Source organism: Penicillium taxi, assembly GCF_028828555.1.
Source record: "Penicillium taxi strain IBT 34144 chromosome Unknown utg000002l_segment0_segment0, whole genome shotgun sequence".
Classification (NCBI taxonomy): Eukaryota; Fungi; Ascomycota; class Eurotiomycetes; order Eurotiales; family Aspergillaceae; genus Penicillium; species Penicillium taxi.
In genome coordinates this window covers 3614411-3628011 of record NW_026643204.1, presented here as the reverse complement: position 1 = coordinate 3628011, position 13601 = coordinate 3614411, and the positions used below count along the sequence as shown (strand labels likewise).

The window sequence follows — 13601 nt, the reverse complement described above, 5'->3', positions numbered from 1 at the left end:
CTATGATAAAAAATTCTGCCGAATATTTTGACATGGGGAGGCCTTGCTTCAAGAATATGTACTTTCCTCTCGTATCTTCTAAATTTCTAACGCTGTCTTTACCTAGTGAAATGGGGAAAGCTTTAGGCAGCATGGTCGGAACGCGCAAGTCAATTCAGCCAAGATAAACCAACCATAAGGTCCATAACCACGAGGGAAAGCTCAGTGATAGTAGAGAGTCAAAAGTAAAGAGGTGTGTAAAGGTGTTCATTCTGTAACTATTATAACTTCTAGATAAATGGTATTACTCGGTTCTGCCGCCGCAGGCCTCCTTAATACGATATAGGGCTCCCCACTGCACTAGGTACCCAAGTCTGATTGTACGACTTTTTTATTTCCCTTTACAAGTCTACGAATCTCCAGCGAGAGGAATTTTCTGTTTTTTAGACTTTTTTATTTTATTGATTTTATTTATCCAAAGACCGCTCGGTCATCGATCATTTCGTTGAACTTATACTTCAAGTAGATGATAGGCTTAGATTCCCAGATAGTAGGTTCTTGTAGCTTAGCGAAAACACTAGCAGGGACTTCATTAGCTCTGAGCCAGCTATCATCTCGAGGCCACATCGCCGACAAAGCAACCAGGCCTCCAATAGCGGTGTACCATGTAAGTCCATAATATTGGACCATTTTCCACACCCACTCACAGAAAGCACGTAGCACTGTATCAACGGCCTCAGCTTCATTACTCCACTTTCCAGGAACTCCAATAGCAATCATTGGCTGTGTGGATGTGTTAGTGCCTGAACAAGCATCTTTGACCGGCAAAGACTCACGAATCACTTGTTGGATTTCTTGACGGAATTCGATCTTCTCCGCCTTCTCTGCTGCAGCTTGTTGGTACGCAGCTTCGGGATCGATATGTCTGTGAAAGCCGAACTGTTCCATTTTCTGAGAAACTTGACAGATATCGCATTGCCCACAGTTCCAGCAGTCCGAGTTTTTTTGCAGCTTGCGACGAATGGAGCATGGAGGATTGAATTCATCAGTTGAGATCCAATCCATTGTATCTTTATTGCCACTTTTTGACACTGGGAATCGTGAGCGGTATTGATTATAGTACTTCTGTTCTGGACTCGGTGCCCGAGGGGGAGGAGTTGTAGTAGGCGCATATCGAACACAGTCATAAAACTCGACTCCTTCCATTGGACCATGAGATGGTCTCAATTTCTTTACGATTTCCATCTCTTCATCTGAATCCCCCATTATGACATCTGGGGGATCCCGTAGCAAAAAGCCGTCGACATTGTTCCTCTTGCTGAACTCCTCTGACAACCACTCTCTCCACCAGACAGAATCGGATGGTGTAGAAGCTAGAATATCCAGAGATTGATTCAAAGGATATACATCTGATTTATCTTTGATTCCTTTCCCTTCCTTTCTTCTAAAGTTTCGTTCATAGTTAGCACGGTAGACGCCCAGTTTTGCAGCCTGAATCTCCGCCGTATCGACCATCGCCTTGATGGTTTCTTCAGAAGTACATGTGAGTCTCTGACAGTAATCCAAGACATCTTGCAAATTTTTGGTTGATTCTTGCAAGTCCGATCGTACATTTTGAGCAGCCTCTTTCATAAACTGTCCCTTGTCCACAGCGCGTTTGATACTCTCCTTCAAGTCACAAACATTATGAAAAACGGCTTTGAGGCCATTCCTTACAAGCTTTGCATTCTTTTCGGTAGAGGAAATTTGTCTTTTCAAGTGATTTTCTGAGCTCTTGTTGGTATTTCCATGGTTGACTTTAATATCTTGGAGTCTCTGACAAGTCTTTTCCACACGATCAATGTGCTTTTCATTTTCGTCAATGCGTTTTAACTCTCTGTTAAGTCTTGTTCGTAGTCCAAGAGCCTCTTTCTCTAGATCGTTAGCTTTGTATGTTTGTTCCCGCAGTCTAACCTCGTATTCGCTCATTTGACCGCGCATCGTTTGATACTCTGATGTTTTCTTAAAGTCTAAGTCGTAATTATCAGCTTTGGTTGAGATGGACGAGGACGAGCTCGGTCGTCGCAAGTCTTCAATTGATTGGAGCATTGATTTTTGTGGTGCGTGGTGCCGGCGGTACTGTGTCTTTTTCTTGTTGTCTCTGGCGCTAGTCATTTTGAATGTTAGATATGTTATTTGTTGTAAAGATGAAATGAAGAAGATTTAAAGATTGCTATGGTTTGTTAGTGGTAAATTGTGCTTGGTTTGAACGGTTTGAAGTCGGATATGTAGAGGACTTTATACCAAGTCCGAGGAGGGGGGAATTTCAAGTCCTTTGTTGTACTCAATAATACTAGACAAATTAGTCTTATTCTTGATGAAGAAATGAACGAAGATTCCTTATATTGTGTTTCTCATAGCCATTATTAGTCTTGGAATAGACAATGAGGACCAAGACTCTCTTTTCTCGCCATTGTTTCTAACCCGGAAAGCACTTTGTTTGTGTCGCCAATTTTAGCCAGAATGTCTTTCACCAGGGACAAAAACATTCTTCGCACAATGGTACAATTCATTGTAGTCCCAAAATCAACTGTTCCCTTGTGCCTAGCTGAGTACTCTGAACACAGGAGCCGTAGCTCTTGGTCATATTAGGGCTATTAGGGCGAAGTGGGTAGCTTAAACTTACAGCATGGTGTCAGCATCTCATTTATACGCCGACAGAGCCCAAATATTCAAGATTCTCAGATGAAGAAGAATCAATGATAGATGATGACCTCGACTGGGTAAGAAGCACTAAGAAATCGATTTTATAATATGAGGATTGTAAATGAAAGATGTAGTGAAAATCAATCACTTGAGCATTCACTCTGACTTCCAAGGTTTCACTCTCATTTTTAGTGATACAAGGGACTCGAGCTGGGCTTAATCTATATTTGCAGGAAGTTCAGGAAGTTCTCATGAGAGTAGACGAAGATTGATGGCGATAAGAGCGTGGGGAAAGCTTATCAGTCCCGTGATTAGTTGACACAACCATTCTTGTTCCAACGCTACATCTCACCGAAAATGAGTAGCTCTAAGCATTCAGCACCTGCTGAAAAGCGATCGAAAGAATCTGAGGGAGATGATTCAGACAGCGAGGAGGAATTTCACGACGCGCGCTTCCCGGCAGAGGAAGAAGCAGTAAGTCAACGACCTCAAAGCACGAGTATCACGGGCTAACCTCTACTGGAATGAATGCAGGAGCTTCTGAAACAGTCGAAGGAAATTAAATTGGAAGCGAACCAACTATTCAGCTCTGCATGCTACGATCAGGCAATCTCTTGCTATGACCGGGCTCTTGCTTCGTGCCCAAATTACCTCGATTACGATGTCGCTGTTCTCCGAAGCAACATCTCTGCTTGCTATCTGAAATTGGAGGATTGGAAAGCCGCAGTTGATTCTGCCACTCTTTCCCTTGACCGACTTGATAAAATTATACCCCCAACCACTCACAAAAATAAAGACGAGAGCGACGCGAGCCCGAACAAAGAAAAGGATGCTGTGGTCGAGATCTCTGGGGATGACGAAGAGGCAGAAGAGATCCAACTCAAACGTCTAAAGGAACAAGATGAACAACGCAGCAATGTCATGCGAATCCGGGCCAAGGCTCTTATGCGTCGTGCCAAGGCAAAATCACAGTTGGGAGGATGGGCTAGCTTATCAGGTGCGGCGGAAGACTACCAAGCTCTTTCTAAAATGGAAAATCTACCCAAAGATGATAGACGGATTGTGCAGCGAGCCCTCCAGGACCTGCCCAGTCGGATCGAAAAGGCACGAGAAAACGAGATGGGGGAGATGATGTCGAAGATGAAGGATGTGAGTTTTGATATGAGTATCTTGAATTTGGATGACTGCTAATTCGATATCTACTTCAGCTGGGCAATGGCATCTTAAAGCCCTTTGGATTGTCTACAGATAACTTCAACTTTGTTCAAGACCCCAAGACCGGTGGCTACTCTATGAATTTTCAACAATGATGAATCATACAATCACGCATGATGATAAAACAGAACATGAAAGCAGTCTATTCGATTTCAGATAGTAAATAGAACATGTATTATTTACAAGAAACTCCTGGTATCCACACAAGATCACCGACCCATCCAGCCACCATCCACGGTAAGTATCTCGCCAGAGATATACCCGCTGGCAGCACTAGCCAAGAAGACGACTGGTCCCTTGAAATCTTCTGGCTTGCCCCATCGACCGGCCGGAATGCGAGCCATAATCTGAGGGTTACGGGTGGCATCGTTAATAAGAGCAGTGTTCATATCCGTAGCAATATAACCAGGTGCAATGGCATTGACGTTGATACCTTTGCTCGTCCATTCGTTGGAAAGTGCTTTGGTCAGCTGGCCAACTCCACCCTTGGAGGCTGCATATGCTGGTACAGTAAGTCCTCCCTGGAAGGTGAGGAGGGAGGCAATGTTGATGATGGAGCCGCGGTGGCCGGATGGGAATTCAGAGGCATCCCGGGCAAGAAGGACAGAGGCGAATTCCCGGCAAAGAACAAAAACGGAGGAGAGATTAACCTCCAGAACCTTCAAAAAAAAACAATTTTAGAGCTGCTCTGATGCATGCAGAAAACAGTTATTGTACTTACCTCATCCCAGTCTTCATCGGGAAACTCCTCAGACGGATGTCGTCGTTGAATACCGGCGCAATTCAGAAGAATGTTAGGCTTAAGACCTTGGCTTGTCAATGTAGGAACAATAGCCTTGACTGCCTTGCGATCTGATAGCTCTGCGACGTGAATCCAGACTTTGCGACCTAGTTGGACGATCTTGTCCTTGGTCTCGGTATTGACGGAGTCTCTCTGATAGATGTTAGTATTTTCGTTTTGTCTTCATCTACAGAGTTTTCTCGAACCTGAACGAGAATGATATCGGCACCAGCTTCAGCTAAAGCAAGGGCCATAGCTTGGCCAATGCCTCGAGTTCCGCCAGTGACGAGGGCTGTTTTCCCGCTCAGGGAGAACAAAGACTCTACGGATGTTGACATTGGTGTGTATAGTTGAATCGAGGGAATTTTAAAGGAAAGGGAAAGGAGAAGAAGAAAACCCAATGTCCGGACATAATGTATTGTTTCCCCACACGCGGGGTGGAATGATTAACGATGGACCGATCGGGTAAGTGTCTATCCGGTTGAATAACCGTCGGCAATTGAATTCATCATTAAAATTGACGGAGTAATTACTCCGTAGAGCTGCATACAGTAACTACAGACTATACATGAAATCACATGATGAGAGCTTTAGTCCTCGTGATCCAACCCCACATGCAGCTTTGTATACTTGATGAGCTTGGGGTATATAAGTCGCCGCTTTAAAAAGTTGCTATGTCGATTTATCAATGAGCCATTTCTACTACACAATGCACATCTATGTTCCAATTTATTGATAGACCAATTAAGAAGAGAACAACAAGAGAAGTAGTGTTCTTTGACTATAGGTTCATTCTCCTGGCTCACTGATCAACTTCAAACTTGAACTAGACCTAGAACTATATAAGTAAAAGCGGCAGCCATTTACTCCTGAAAAGGAAAGGAAAAAGCCAAGAAACATAAAATTAGATTGGATTTCCCCAGAAAAACGATGAGTAATGGGCTCGAGCTTCTTTATGTGGGGTCAAGAGGAACCTTCTCTCCTTGAAAACATGACTGTCATGCCATGAGTGCCATTATCTCTGACTTCCCATACAAAAATGGAGATAGAGTCACCGCAAACCTCTCATGAGCACATCCTTAAGCGCGTATCCCGAGCTTGTTTGCACTGTCGACAGCGCAAATCACGGTGCGACCTGTAAGTCTGAAGTTCACAAGTCCGCAGCTTTTGACCCATCTAACGGCCCTCAGTGACAGTAACGGCAATCCGGGTAAGCCGCCTTGCCAGCGATGTGTTCGCGAACACCGCGAATGTGTGCTTGGAGGCTCTAATCGTGGCGGACGCCGAATCCGCAAGAACAAGATAAAGAACTTTACTCCAACCATCCCCTCACCAAATAAGAATAGGAATTCAGACACATCTAGCCCGACAGACTTAGAACCCGTTCGCCGTCCTTCTGCGTCGTATCCCGGGCCGGTGGTCTTTGTCTCGCCGAACCATCCCTCGGCTTCTGCTGCAGCTGTGGAAGAAGATGACGCTTCAATTGGATCGGTCCCGCGAAACCCTTCCGATGCTTGGCAGTGCTTGACAGGTATCGCCGACGGGCGAGCTGATCGTGCGCAGTCGGGATCTGACGGCTTCTCGGCTTATAACGGCCTACGTAATTCCATTTCCCTGTCGGATTTCAACGTCCCTAGCACTGGCATCAGAGCTTATCGGCTGGTTCAATCCCGATCTCTTGATTCTGATACGGTGTGGCTGCTGATCACCCGCTACGCGGAGAATTTCCATCCATATCTCCCATTGGTTCCGCGCAAGTACTTCGACCGCGCTACTCTCAATGAATTTGCCAATAATGACAAGTACTTACTCACTGCAGTCTTAACAGTCGCATCGAAGGATGTCGTTGAACGGCCAGAGATCCACGAATTCTGTTCAAAGTATATGCTAGAACTGATCTCGGCCATATCTGCCGGGGCCGACTGTGATGTGGATGCTGTTGAAGCTCTCCTTTTGCTGGCAGAATGGGAGCCGCAGGGTCTACGATCAAGTATCGAGCGGGTTGGACGCGGGGAAGAAGATCGAGCTGCTTGGATGCATGTTGGGCTAGCTTTAAGGTCTGGCTATTTTATGGGTCTAGATCGGACATCTTTCCGTGGAGATCAATATGGTGATCAGGCTACTGAAGCTCGTCGGAGACTGGCTTGGGCTAACTGCTATGTTTCTGATCGACTCATTTCAGTAAGGATCGGTCGCGCATTCTGGTCGCGCGGTCCGGGTCCTATGACTGGCCTTGTTAGCCATGATTTCCCATCGCTACAGCCCATCAAGGAGGGAGATGAGGATTACTCTAAGATTCTTCAGGCCCAGTTAGATCTAACCCAGCTTTATGGCAATGTCCATGAGGTTTTGTACTCTGGCATGCGCGCGAGTAGTCAGATGATGCTGATGGGAGATTATGTGAAATATGTCGATGACTTTCGCCTGGCCATCTTGCGATGGAAATCTCTTTGGGGACCTCTGGATTGTAAGGCGGACCATTCACTGTTCCTTTCTTTGATCTAACATGGAGCAGGCTCGGCACCAATGCGTGCAACTCTCCAATTATCCTACGAATACCTGCGCCTTTACACAACTGCTTTCGCGTTCCAGGCTGCGATCTCTCAGTCTCTGGCGAAGCCGAAAGCTGACGGGATTTCCCACAGAGATCAACTCATCAGCACCTTCAAGAACGTGGCTTCAATGCCAGATTCTAGATTTATTTATGAATCTGTCGATGCGGCGAAGGCGTATCTGACTATTCTCGTTGACAATGTAGATCCAGAGAAGCATTTGCATTTCATGCCACTGCGCTTCTATCTGTAAGCTTTCCCCAAGCCCCTCATTCAGCTCATTTCTGACACCACTTCGGGACAGATACGGAATCTATTCAGCAGTTTTCCTTTATAAGGTAAGTCCTTGTCCTGTTAGATATCTTCACCTTCACTAACACCACCCTCAGGCCCGTTCTTTCGGCATGATGGTTCCTTCAGAAGAGGCAAAGGTCCAAGGCTTAGTTGCTCGAACCACAGAAGTCCTCAGACAATCAAGCGCCGGCCCAGATGATATCGGATCACGCTACTCCCGTCTATTAGAACTTCTGTGGAAGCCAAAGACATCCACGGCGGTACCCTCGGCTGCAGAAACGCCACCGACAAATGGCTTCGCCTTGCGAACAGCCCTCACAAACCCAGTCACAGACCCAATCACAGACCCAGTCGACGCGTACATGGATTTCAGTCCTGCGAACGACTTCTCATGGCTGGATTTAGAAGCAGTGGGCGACTATGTGTCCGGAGATCCAATATCGGGCGGCCTGCTAGGATTGGACGCATTCCAAAACATGGCTGATTCCTTTCAACCTGGGGCGCAAAATTGGCAACCATCCTCATGGCTAGGAGATATCAGCACCAACCTTCTCTTTTAGGTGCTCTTCAAATGCCGATTTTGTCACGGCTATTGGTTGTGGGGCCGATATCCCCGCCCGGAAATTCCAAGCTTCAACCGCCGAGGTAAATGCATTATTGACTTTCTGAACCCCAGCTTTTGCTTGTTTGGATTTCCTTGCTTTCTTTAAACCATATACGCAAAGTTTCCTTGCATAATATAATGTCTTCGAACGAGATCCGCGGTCGGCTAGCGCTAATCACCGGCGCATCAGGAGGGTAAGCTTGATCTCATCCGTCTCATAGTAGTTGCATGAATAGAAAACTAACAATTGCACCTTAATTCCAGCATCGGCGGAGCATGTGCATATCAGCTCGCACAGAATGGAGTCCACCTAGCCTTAACCTACTCGACCAATTTAACAGCAATGAAGCAGATAGTAACAGATCTACAATCCAAATACGCCGAGCTGAAACTCCGCATCTCAGTCCACCAGGTCGATGTCGGATCCGCCGATCAAATCGAAGCCATGTTCCAGGGAATTGAAAAGGAACACGGCCAACGACCAGATATCCTTATCTCAAACGCTGGATACGGAAAGCGCATACAGAATGTGTGGGACATCTCGCTGGAAGAGTTCGACCTTACATTGAACGTCAACCTGCGCGCATCGTTCATTCTAGTCAAGGGCGTTGTGGATCATATGAAAGCTCAGAATTGGGGACGCATTATATTCATGTCGTCCATCGCAGCGCACGGGGGTGGTATTAACGGATGCCGTGTGTGATTCCTTCCTCAGAATTTAGTAACTAAGTTTGAGCATCTAACTAATTGCTGCGTAGACTACGCTGCTTCGAAAGGTGGCTTGACAGGAATGATGAAAAACCTGTCTACTCGTCTGGCCGAGTTCAATATCAGTGTTAACGATGTTGCGCCAGCTATGATTGGTGATACTGGTCTAATCCCTAATGCGGCTGCTATTCCTGAGGTTGTTACTGGGATCCCACTCAAGAGGCTGGGTACGCCGGGGGAAACTGCTAATGTCGTTACGATGCTTGTTAAGACTGGCTATATGACTGGTCAAAGCCTCTTGTTAGCCGGAGGGTTGAAATAAGTCTGATCTATTGTGCAGAGACAATGTAGATAACACTCTTATGACAGAGGTCAATATATATCGCCATTCTCAAAATTACTTGGAAAACAATCTAGATTTATAGTGAGCTCTAACTCTAGGAGCTTCTAATCCATGAACCAAACTGCTATTTCGATTACTAACAAAGTCGCAGACAAAAATGAATATTATGATAGGTTGGGATAAAATATTTGCGAACAAAAACATGATAATGTCAAATAACCAGGGATATGCTGCAGGTTTCAAGCCAGAAAGCACACCTGTAGCTGAAGTTGACTTCGCTGCTGCTATGTTGTTGGTAGCCCAGCTTTTTTTCGTTGAAACATTACGAATGCTTAGCTGATCAGAGTCGCATTTCTTATGCGCATGGACAAAAAAATTGATAGTCGCATAGGCAAAGAATGGTGAAATATGATTCAACTCCTCTTTTTATAACCTTTAAGTACTCAAAAATGTCTGTTTCATCTTTGCTGTAACGAGACATACCAAACATGATCGGTAGAGATTTGCCTGGCCTTGGAAAATGATCTTTTCACCGTCAATTGGTGCTGTGTTCGCTCCACTAGGTTCACTCAGAAGAGATAGCCCTTTTGCGCGGAAGAAATCAGTAACCGGTTGGTGTATCACTTAGACTGTTTTGCTCAAATCTTTGCCTCCTGGATATCACTCTCATATATATTTTTTGATACAAATTATCAACATCAAATAATAGCCTTGGGCTTTGAAACTGATCACAGACTCGCCCGAGGCCCTTCGATGATAACCTTGACAACCGGGTTACCGCTCTCATCCACGCCCTTTCCAGCGAGCGTAAAAGCTCGCTCACCCTCCTCCAGCGTCAGCCGATGAGTAACAACCTTCTCTTCAGTCGTCTTCAATTTCCCACTAGCCAACAAGGAAATAGCAGCTGGATAAGCATACCCATCATACCGGAACACGCCAATGATATCGACCTCACGCAGCGCAGCTGCACCAACAGGAAGTGTCTGTATAGGGTTACCCATACCGATCTGAACCAGCACACCACCAGGCGCCGAAGCATAAATTCCCGCTTGTACACAGGCCGGAACACCAGTGCAGTCGTACACACGACTAAATCCCAGCAGACTAGTATCGCCCTCTGTAGCAGTCTTGACTAGCGTGCTAGCGAGACGCTGGGCACTCTGTAGCGCATACGCGGTCTGATCCGCATGAGGGGCATCCTTGGCAGGAGGTGGATTTGCAGGGTCACTGCGCGGAATAAGAGCAGTTTTCAGCCCGAGTCCGAGCCCGGCAGCGATCTTCAGACGCGCAGCATCGATATCGGCAACGACAATTGTAGAGAAATTTTCCGATGCAGCCAATGCCGAAGCGAGGAGCAGACCGATAGCACCTGCGCCAAAGACTAGCGCAGCAGTGCCCTCTCCTGTGGCGCGCGCAAGTTCAACCTGCTCCTTTGTTGGTGGGCGTGAGCGCCGAATAGCATGTAAACACACGGCTAGAGGCTCGACAAGCGCACCTCCTGCGTCTGATACATGAGTGGGCAAGAGATGACACATACCAGCCGGGTGATTTGTGCGCTCCATGAGAGTACCGTCCAAATGAGGGAAGGCCTTTGCACTGCTGCGGAATTGCATTGAAGAGCAGATGTTGTAGCGACCTGTTTGGCAAAGGGCGCATTTCCGACATGGCAGTCCGACTTCTAGGGCTACGCGATCGCCCACTTTCAGCGTTGTTACTTCTGGTCCTATGGCTGTGATTGTGCCAGCTGATTCGTGGCCTAGGCACATTGGTGCTCGTACAACGAAGTCGCCATTTCGGCCGTGTGAGTAGTAGTGTAGGTCTGAGCCGCAGATTCCTGTTGCTTGGATTGCAACTTGGACTTCTGAACCTGTTGGAGGGGTGACATCGCGTTTCTCCTGGGAGTTCAGTCATGTTAGAACAGCCCTTAGAATGGCCGTGGTATTGATCTTGCGTAACTAACCAGACGGAGGTCCTTTGCGCCGTGGAGGACAAGTGCTGTGGCAGATTCTGACATATTGAATAGCTAAGTAGATTGATTGAATCAAAGAACAAGATTCAGGAACAATCTTGAATTGAAAAACGGCGATTGAGTCGGCTTTGAACACCTCATACTCCAAGCGGGGTGAAACATATGACGGTGTGGAGACGGAATTGCCCCGGTCGGCATTTGAATAGTTGCTGATCTATAGCCGATATGGCGATATTCACGACCTCGGGAGTTGGGAGCTCATATATAGTGATAATACCTAGGTTCAATACAGAGCTCTATTGTGATGGTGCTGTATGTCTCGAAGTCAATCTCAAAACTTGGAAATGTCCAGGAAGTCCACCACTTCAAGGAAGGTCTTTGGAGTCGCTGGTTTGAGAGATATATTGATATCATACTGTGACGCAACATTCAGAAGTCCAGAAGTCCAAATGTCGTCCACGGGTCTTCTTCTTGAGACTTCAGCCTTGTTTAATACTTGAAGATGAACAAAGGGACAAGGGGAGTAATGAAGAAGACAACAAAGGACAGCAGAGGGTAGCATAATAGAACATTGGGATAATCGAAAGGAGATATAGGACATTAAGATTCCTCGTGATAATCGAGCCGATAAGATAAGATAGACGATAAGCGCGCACAGACCAATTCCATGAGAAATTTCCTTCCGCATCGCCAACATATAATTCCTTTTCACAACGAGTTCACGACCTTTGCTTATATTTGAGCCGCTGCAATTATATTTTACATTGCAAGCTAAAATGGCAGACTCTGTGTCTTCCCCAGCAAAGCCCGTCCACACAATTGTGTTGGATGCCGGCCCAATCCTCAAAAATACCCCGCCGCTTTCTACCCTACTCAACCAGTGCGACGAGATCATCACCACCCCGTCCGTGGTGAGTGAGATTCGTGATCCCGATGCTCGTCTCCGAGTCGAAACTCTGTACCTGCCTTTTTTGAAGCAGCGATCGCCCACACCTGCTAGCTTCAATATCATCAGCGAATTCGCCCGCAAGACTGGTGACCGGTCTGTCCTCAGTCGCACTGATATTGAAGTGCTGGCTCTTGCCTATGAGATTGAATGCGAGCGAAATGGAGGTGACTGGCGCTTGCGTAGTGTTCCTGGACAGAAGCGTATCAATGGAAAGCCGCCCGTGGCTGAGGAGCAGAAAGCTCAGGAGACCGAGTCTAGTGGAGTGGACGCTGTTACTGAGGGTCTTGAGACGGCTACTCTATCAGAGATTGAAGAAAAGCCTGTGCAAGAAGAACCAGTCACTGAACTTCCCACTGAAGAGGCGGTGACTGAGGATGCCCCCGAAGAGAACCTCGAAGAGAAGGAAGAGGAAGAGGAGGAGGACGTGGATTTGGATGACGCAGCCGCCGAATCTGACTCTGATGGCGGTGAATGGATCACACCAACCAACTACAAGAAGCGGCTGGCCCGTGATGAGGCAGATGGTGCTGGAGCCACCGAGCTCAAGACGATGCAGGTCGCAGCCATGACCACCGATTTCGCGGTAAGCCGATATCCAATGCACAGGAAAAATATAGTCTCTAACTTGCATTTAGTGTCAAAACGTCCTTTTGCAGATGAACCTTAACTTGCTATCGACTTCCACCCTGCAAAGAATCCAGCATCTCAAGTCCTTCATTAAGCGCTGCCATGCCTGTTTCCTCACTACCAAGGAAATGTCAAAGCAGTTCTGCCCTCGCTGCGGTGGAGATACTCTCACTCGGGTGGCATGCACCACCACCGCCAACGGCACTTTCACCATGCACTTGAAGAAGAACATGCAATGGAACAACCGTGGAAACCGCTACAGCGTTCCCAAGCCTATCCACGGAAGTGCTAACGGAAAGTGGAAGGGTGGCGGTGGAAAGAACGGCTGGGGCACAGAGCTCATTCTGGCCGAAGATCAGAAGGAATATGTCCGATCCACAACGGAAGAGGAGCGCCGTCAGCGTCGGGAGCGTGATCTTATGGATCAGGACTACTTGCCAGGCATCTTGACTGGTGAGCGTAACAAGCTAGGTGGCCGCGTGAAGGTTGGCGCCGGCCGGAACATCAACTCGCGGAAGCGTTGAATGGTCTGAACGATTTGCATTCTGAATTACATGGGCTGGAGTTATAGGCATTCCCAAAAAGTCATTTTTTTGTATTCCGTCATGGATGCTTGGCCTATTCATGCGCAATACCCAAGTCTAGTTATATTACAAGATTTTGCACATAGATAGCAATAGAAACTTAAATGTCACAGCCAGGAACATTCCAAGGTTGATGGGAACTTTGAGCGTCATGAAGACCAATCCGTACCTACATATGTGATCTATCATCTTATATGGTATATTAAGGCAGCAAATAAATCCATGGATATCTATGGATTATTGGTATCCCGTCTACAAGCTTTAGAGCTCTTATATACCGCCATGGCCATGTTTGGACATCAAGTTAAAAA

General features: G+C 46.8%; 7 protein-coding genes across 7 annotated transcripts; 4 read left to right on the top strand and 3 right to left on the bottom strand.

Moving 5' to 3' along the window:
• Window positions 1-450: 450 nt before the first annotated feature.
• On the bottom strand, window positions 451-2133 carry N7495_003272 (uncharacterized protein; the record flags this gene model as incomplete). Its single annotated transcript, XM_057205941.1, has 1 exon — window positions 451-2133. One exon carries the CDS (start codon window positions 2131-2133, stop codon window positions 451-453), a length of 1683 nt encoding a protein of 560 aa, XP_057066548.1.
• Window positions 2134-3021: 888 nt separating this feature from the next.
• Window positions 3022-3974, top strand: N7495_003271 (uncharacterized protein; the record flags this gene model as incomplete). The annotated part of the gene is made up of 3 exons (XM_057205940.1): window positions 3022-3138; window positions 3199-3813; window positions 3873-3974. The coding sequence occupies 3 exons, from the start codon at window positions 3022-3024 to the stop codon at window positions 3972-3974; spliced, it is 834 nt and encodes a 277-aa protein (XP_057066547.1).
• A 114-nt stretch (window positions 3975-4088) lies between these two features.
• On the bottom strand, window positions 4089-4998 carry N7495_003270 (putative 2-deoxy-D-gluconate 3-dehydrogenase; the record flags this gene model as incomplete). Its single annotated transcript, XM_057205939.1, has 3 exons — window positions 4089-4538; window positions 4601-4813; window positions 4867-4998. 3 exons carry the CDS (start codon window positions 4996-4998, stop codon window positions 4089-4091), a joined length of 795 nt encoding a protein of 264 aa, XP_057066546.1.
• A 701-nt stretch (window positions 4999-5699) lies between these two features.
• On the top strand, window positions 5700-8066 carry N7495_003269 (Zn(II)2Cys6 transcription factor; the record flags this gene model as incomplete). The annotated part of the gene is made up of 5 exons (XM_057205938.1): window positions 5700-5797; window positions 5851-7127; window positions 7176-7461; window positions 7517-7550; window positions 7602-8066. 5 exons carry the CDS (start codon window positions 5700-5702, stop codon window positions 8064-8066), a joined length of 2160 nt encoding a protein of 719 aa, XP_057066545.1.
• A 182-nt stretch (window positions 8067-8248) lies between these two features.
• N7495_003268 (SDR family NAD(P)-dependent oxidoreductase) lies at window positions 8249-9140 on the top strand (the record flags this gene model as incomplete). Its single annotated transcript, XM_057205937.1, has 3 exons — window positions 8249-8304; window positions 8375-8805; window positions 8869-9140. The coding sequence occupies 3 exons, from the start codon at window positions 8249-8251 to the stop codon at window positions 9138-9140; spliced, it is 759 nt and encodes a 252-aa protein (XP_057066544.1).
• A 749-nt stretch (window positions 9141-9889) lies between these two features.
• N7495_003267 (NAD(P)-dependent alcohol dehydrogenase) lies at window positions 9890-11175 on the bottom strand (the record flags this gene model as incomplete). Its single annotated transcript, XM_057205936.1, has 2 exons — window positions 9890-11056; window positions 11122-11175. The coding sequence occupies 2 exons, from the start codon at window positions 11173-11175 to the stop codon at window positions 9890-9892; spliced, it is 1221 nt and encodes a 406-aa protein (XP_057066543.1).
• A 731-nt stretch (window positions 11176-11906) lies between these two features.
• N7495_003266 (rRNA-binding endoribonuclease) lies at window positions 11907-13230 on the top strand (the record flags this gene model as incomplete). Its single annotated transcript, XM_057205935.1, has 2 exons — window positions 11907-12662; window positions 12715-13230. The coding sequence occupies 2 exons, from the start codon at window positions 11907-11909 to the stop codon at window positions 13228-13230; spliced, it is 1272 nt and encodes a 423-aa protein (XP_057066542.1).
• Window positions 13231-13601: the final 371 nt, after the last annotated feature.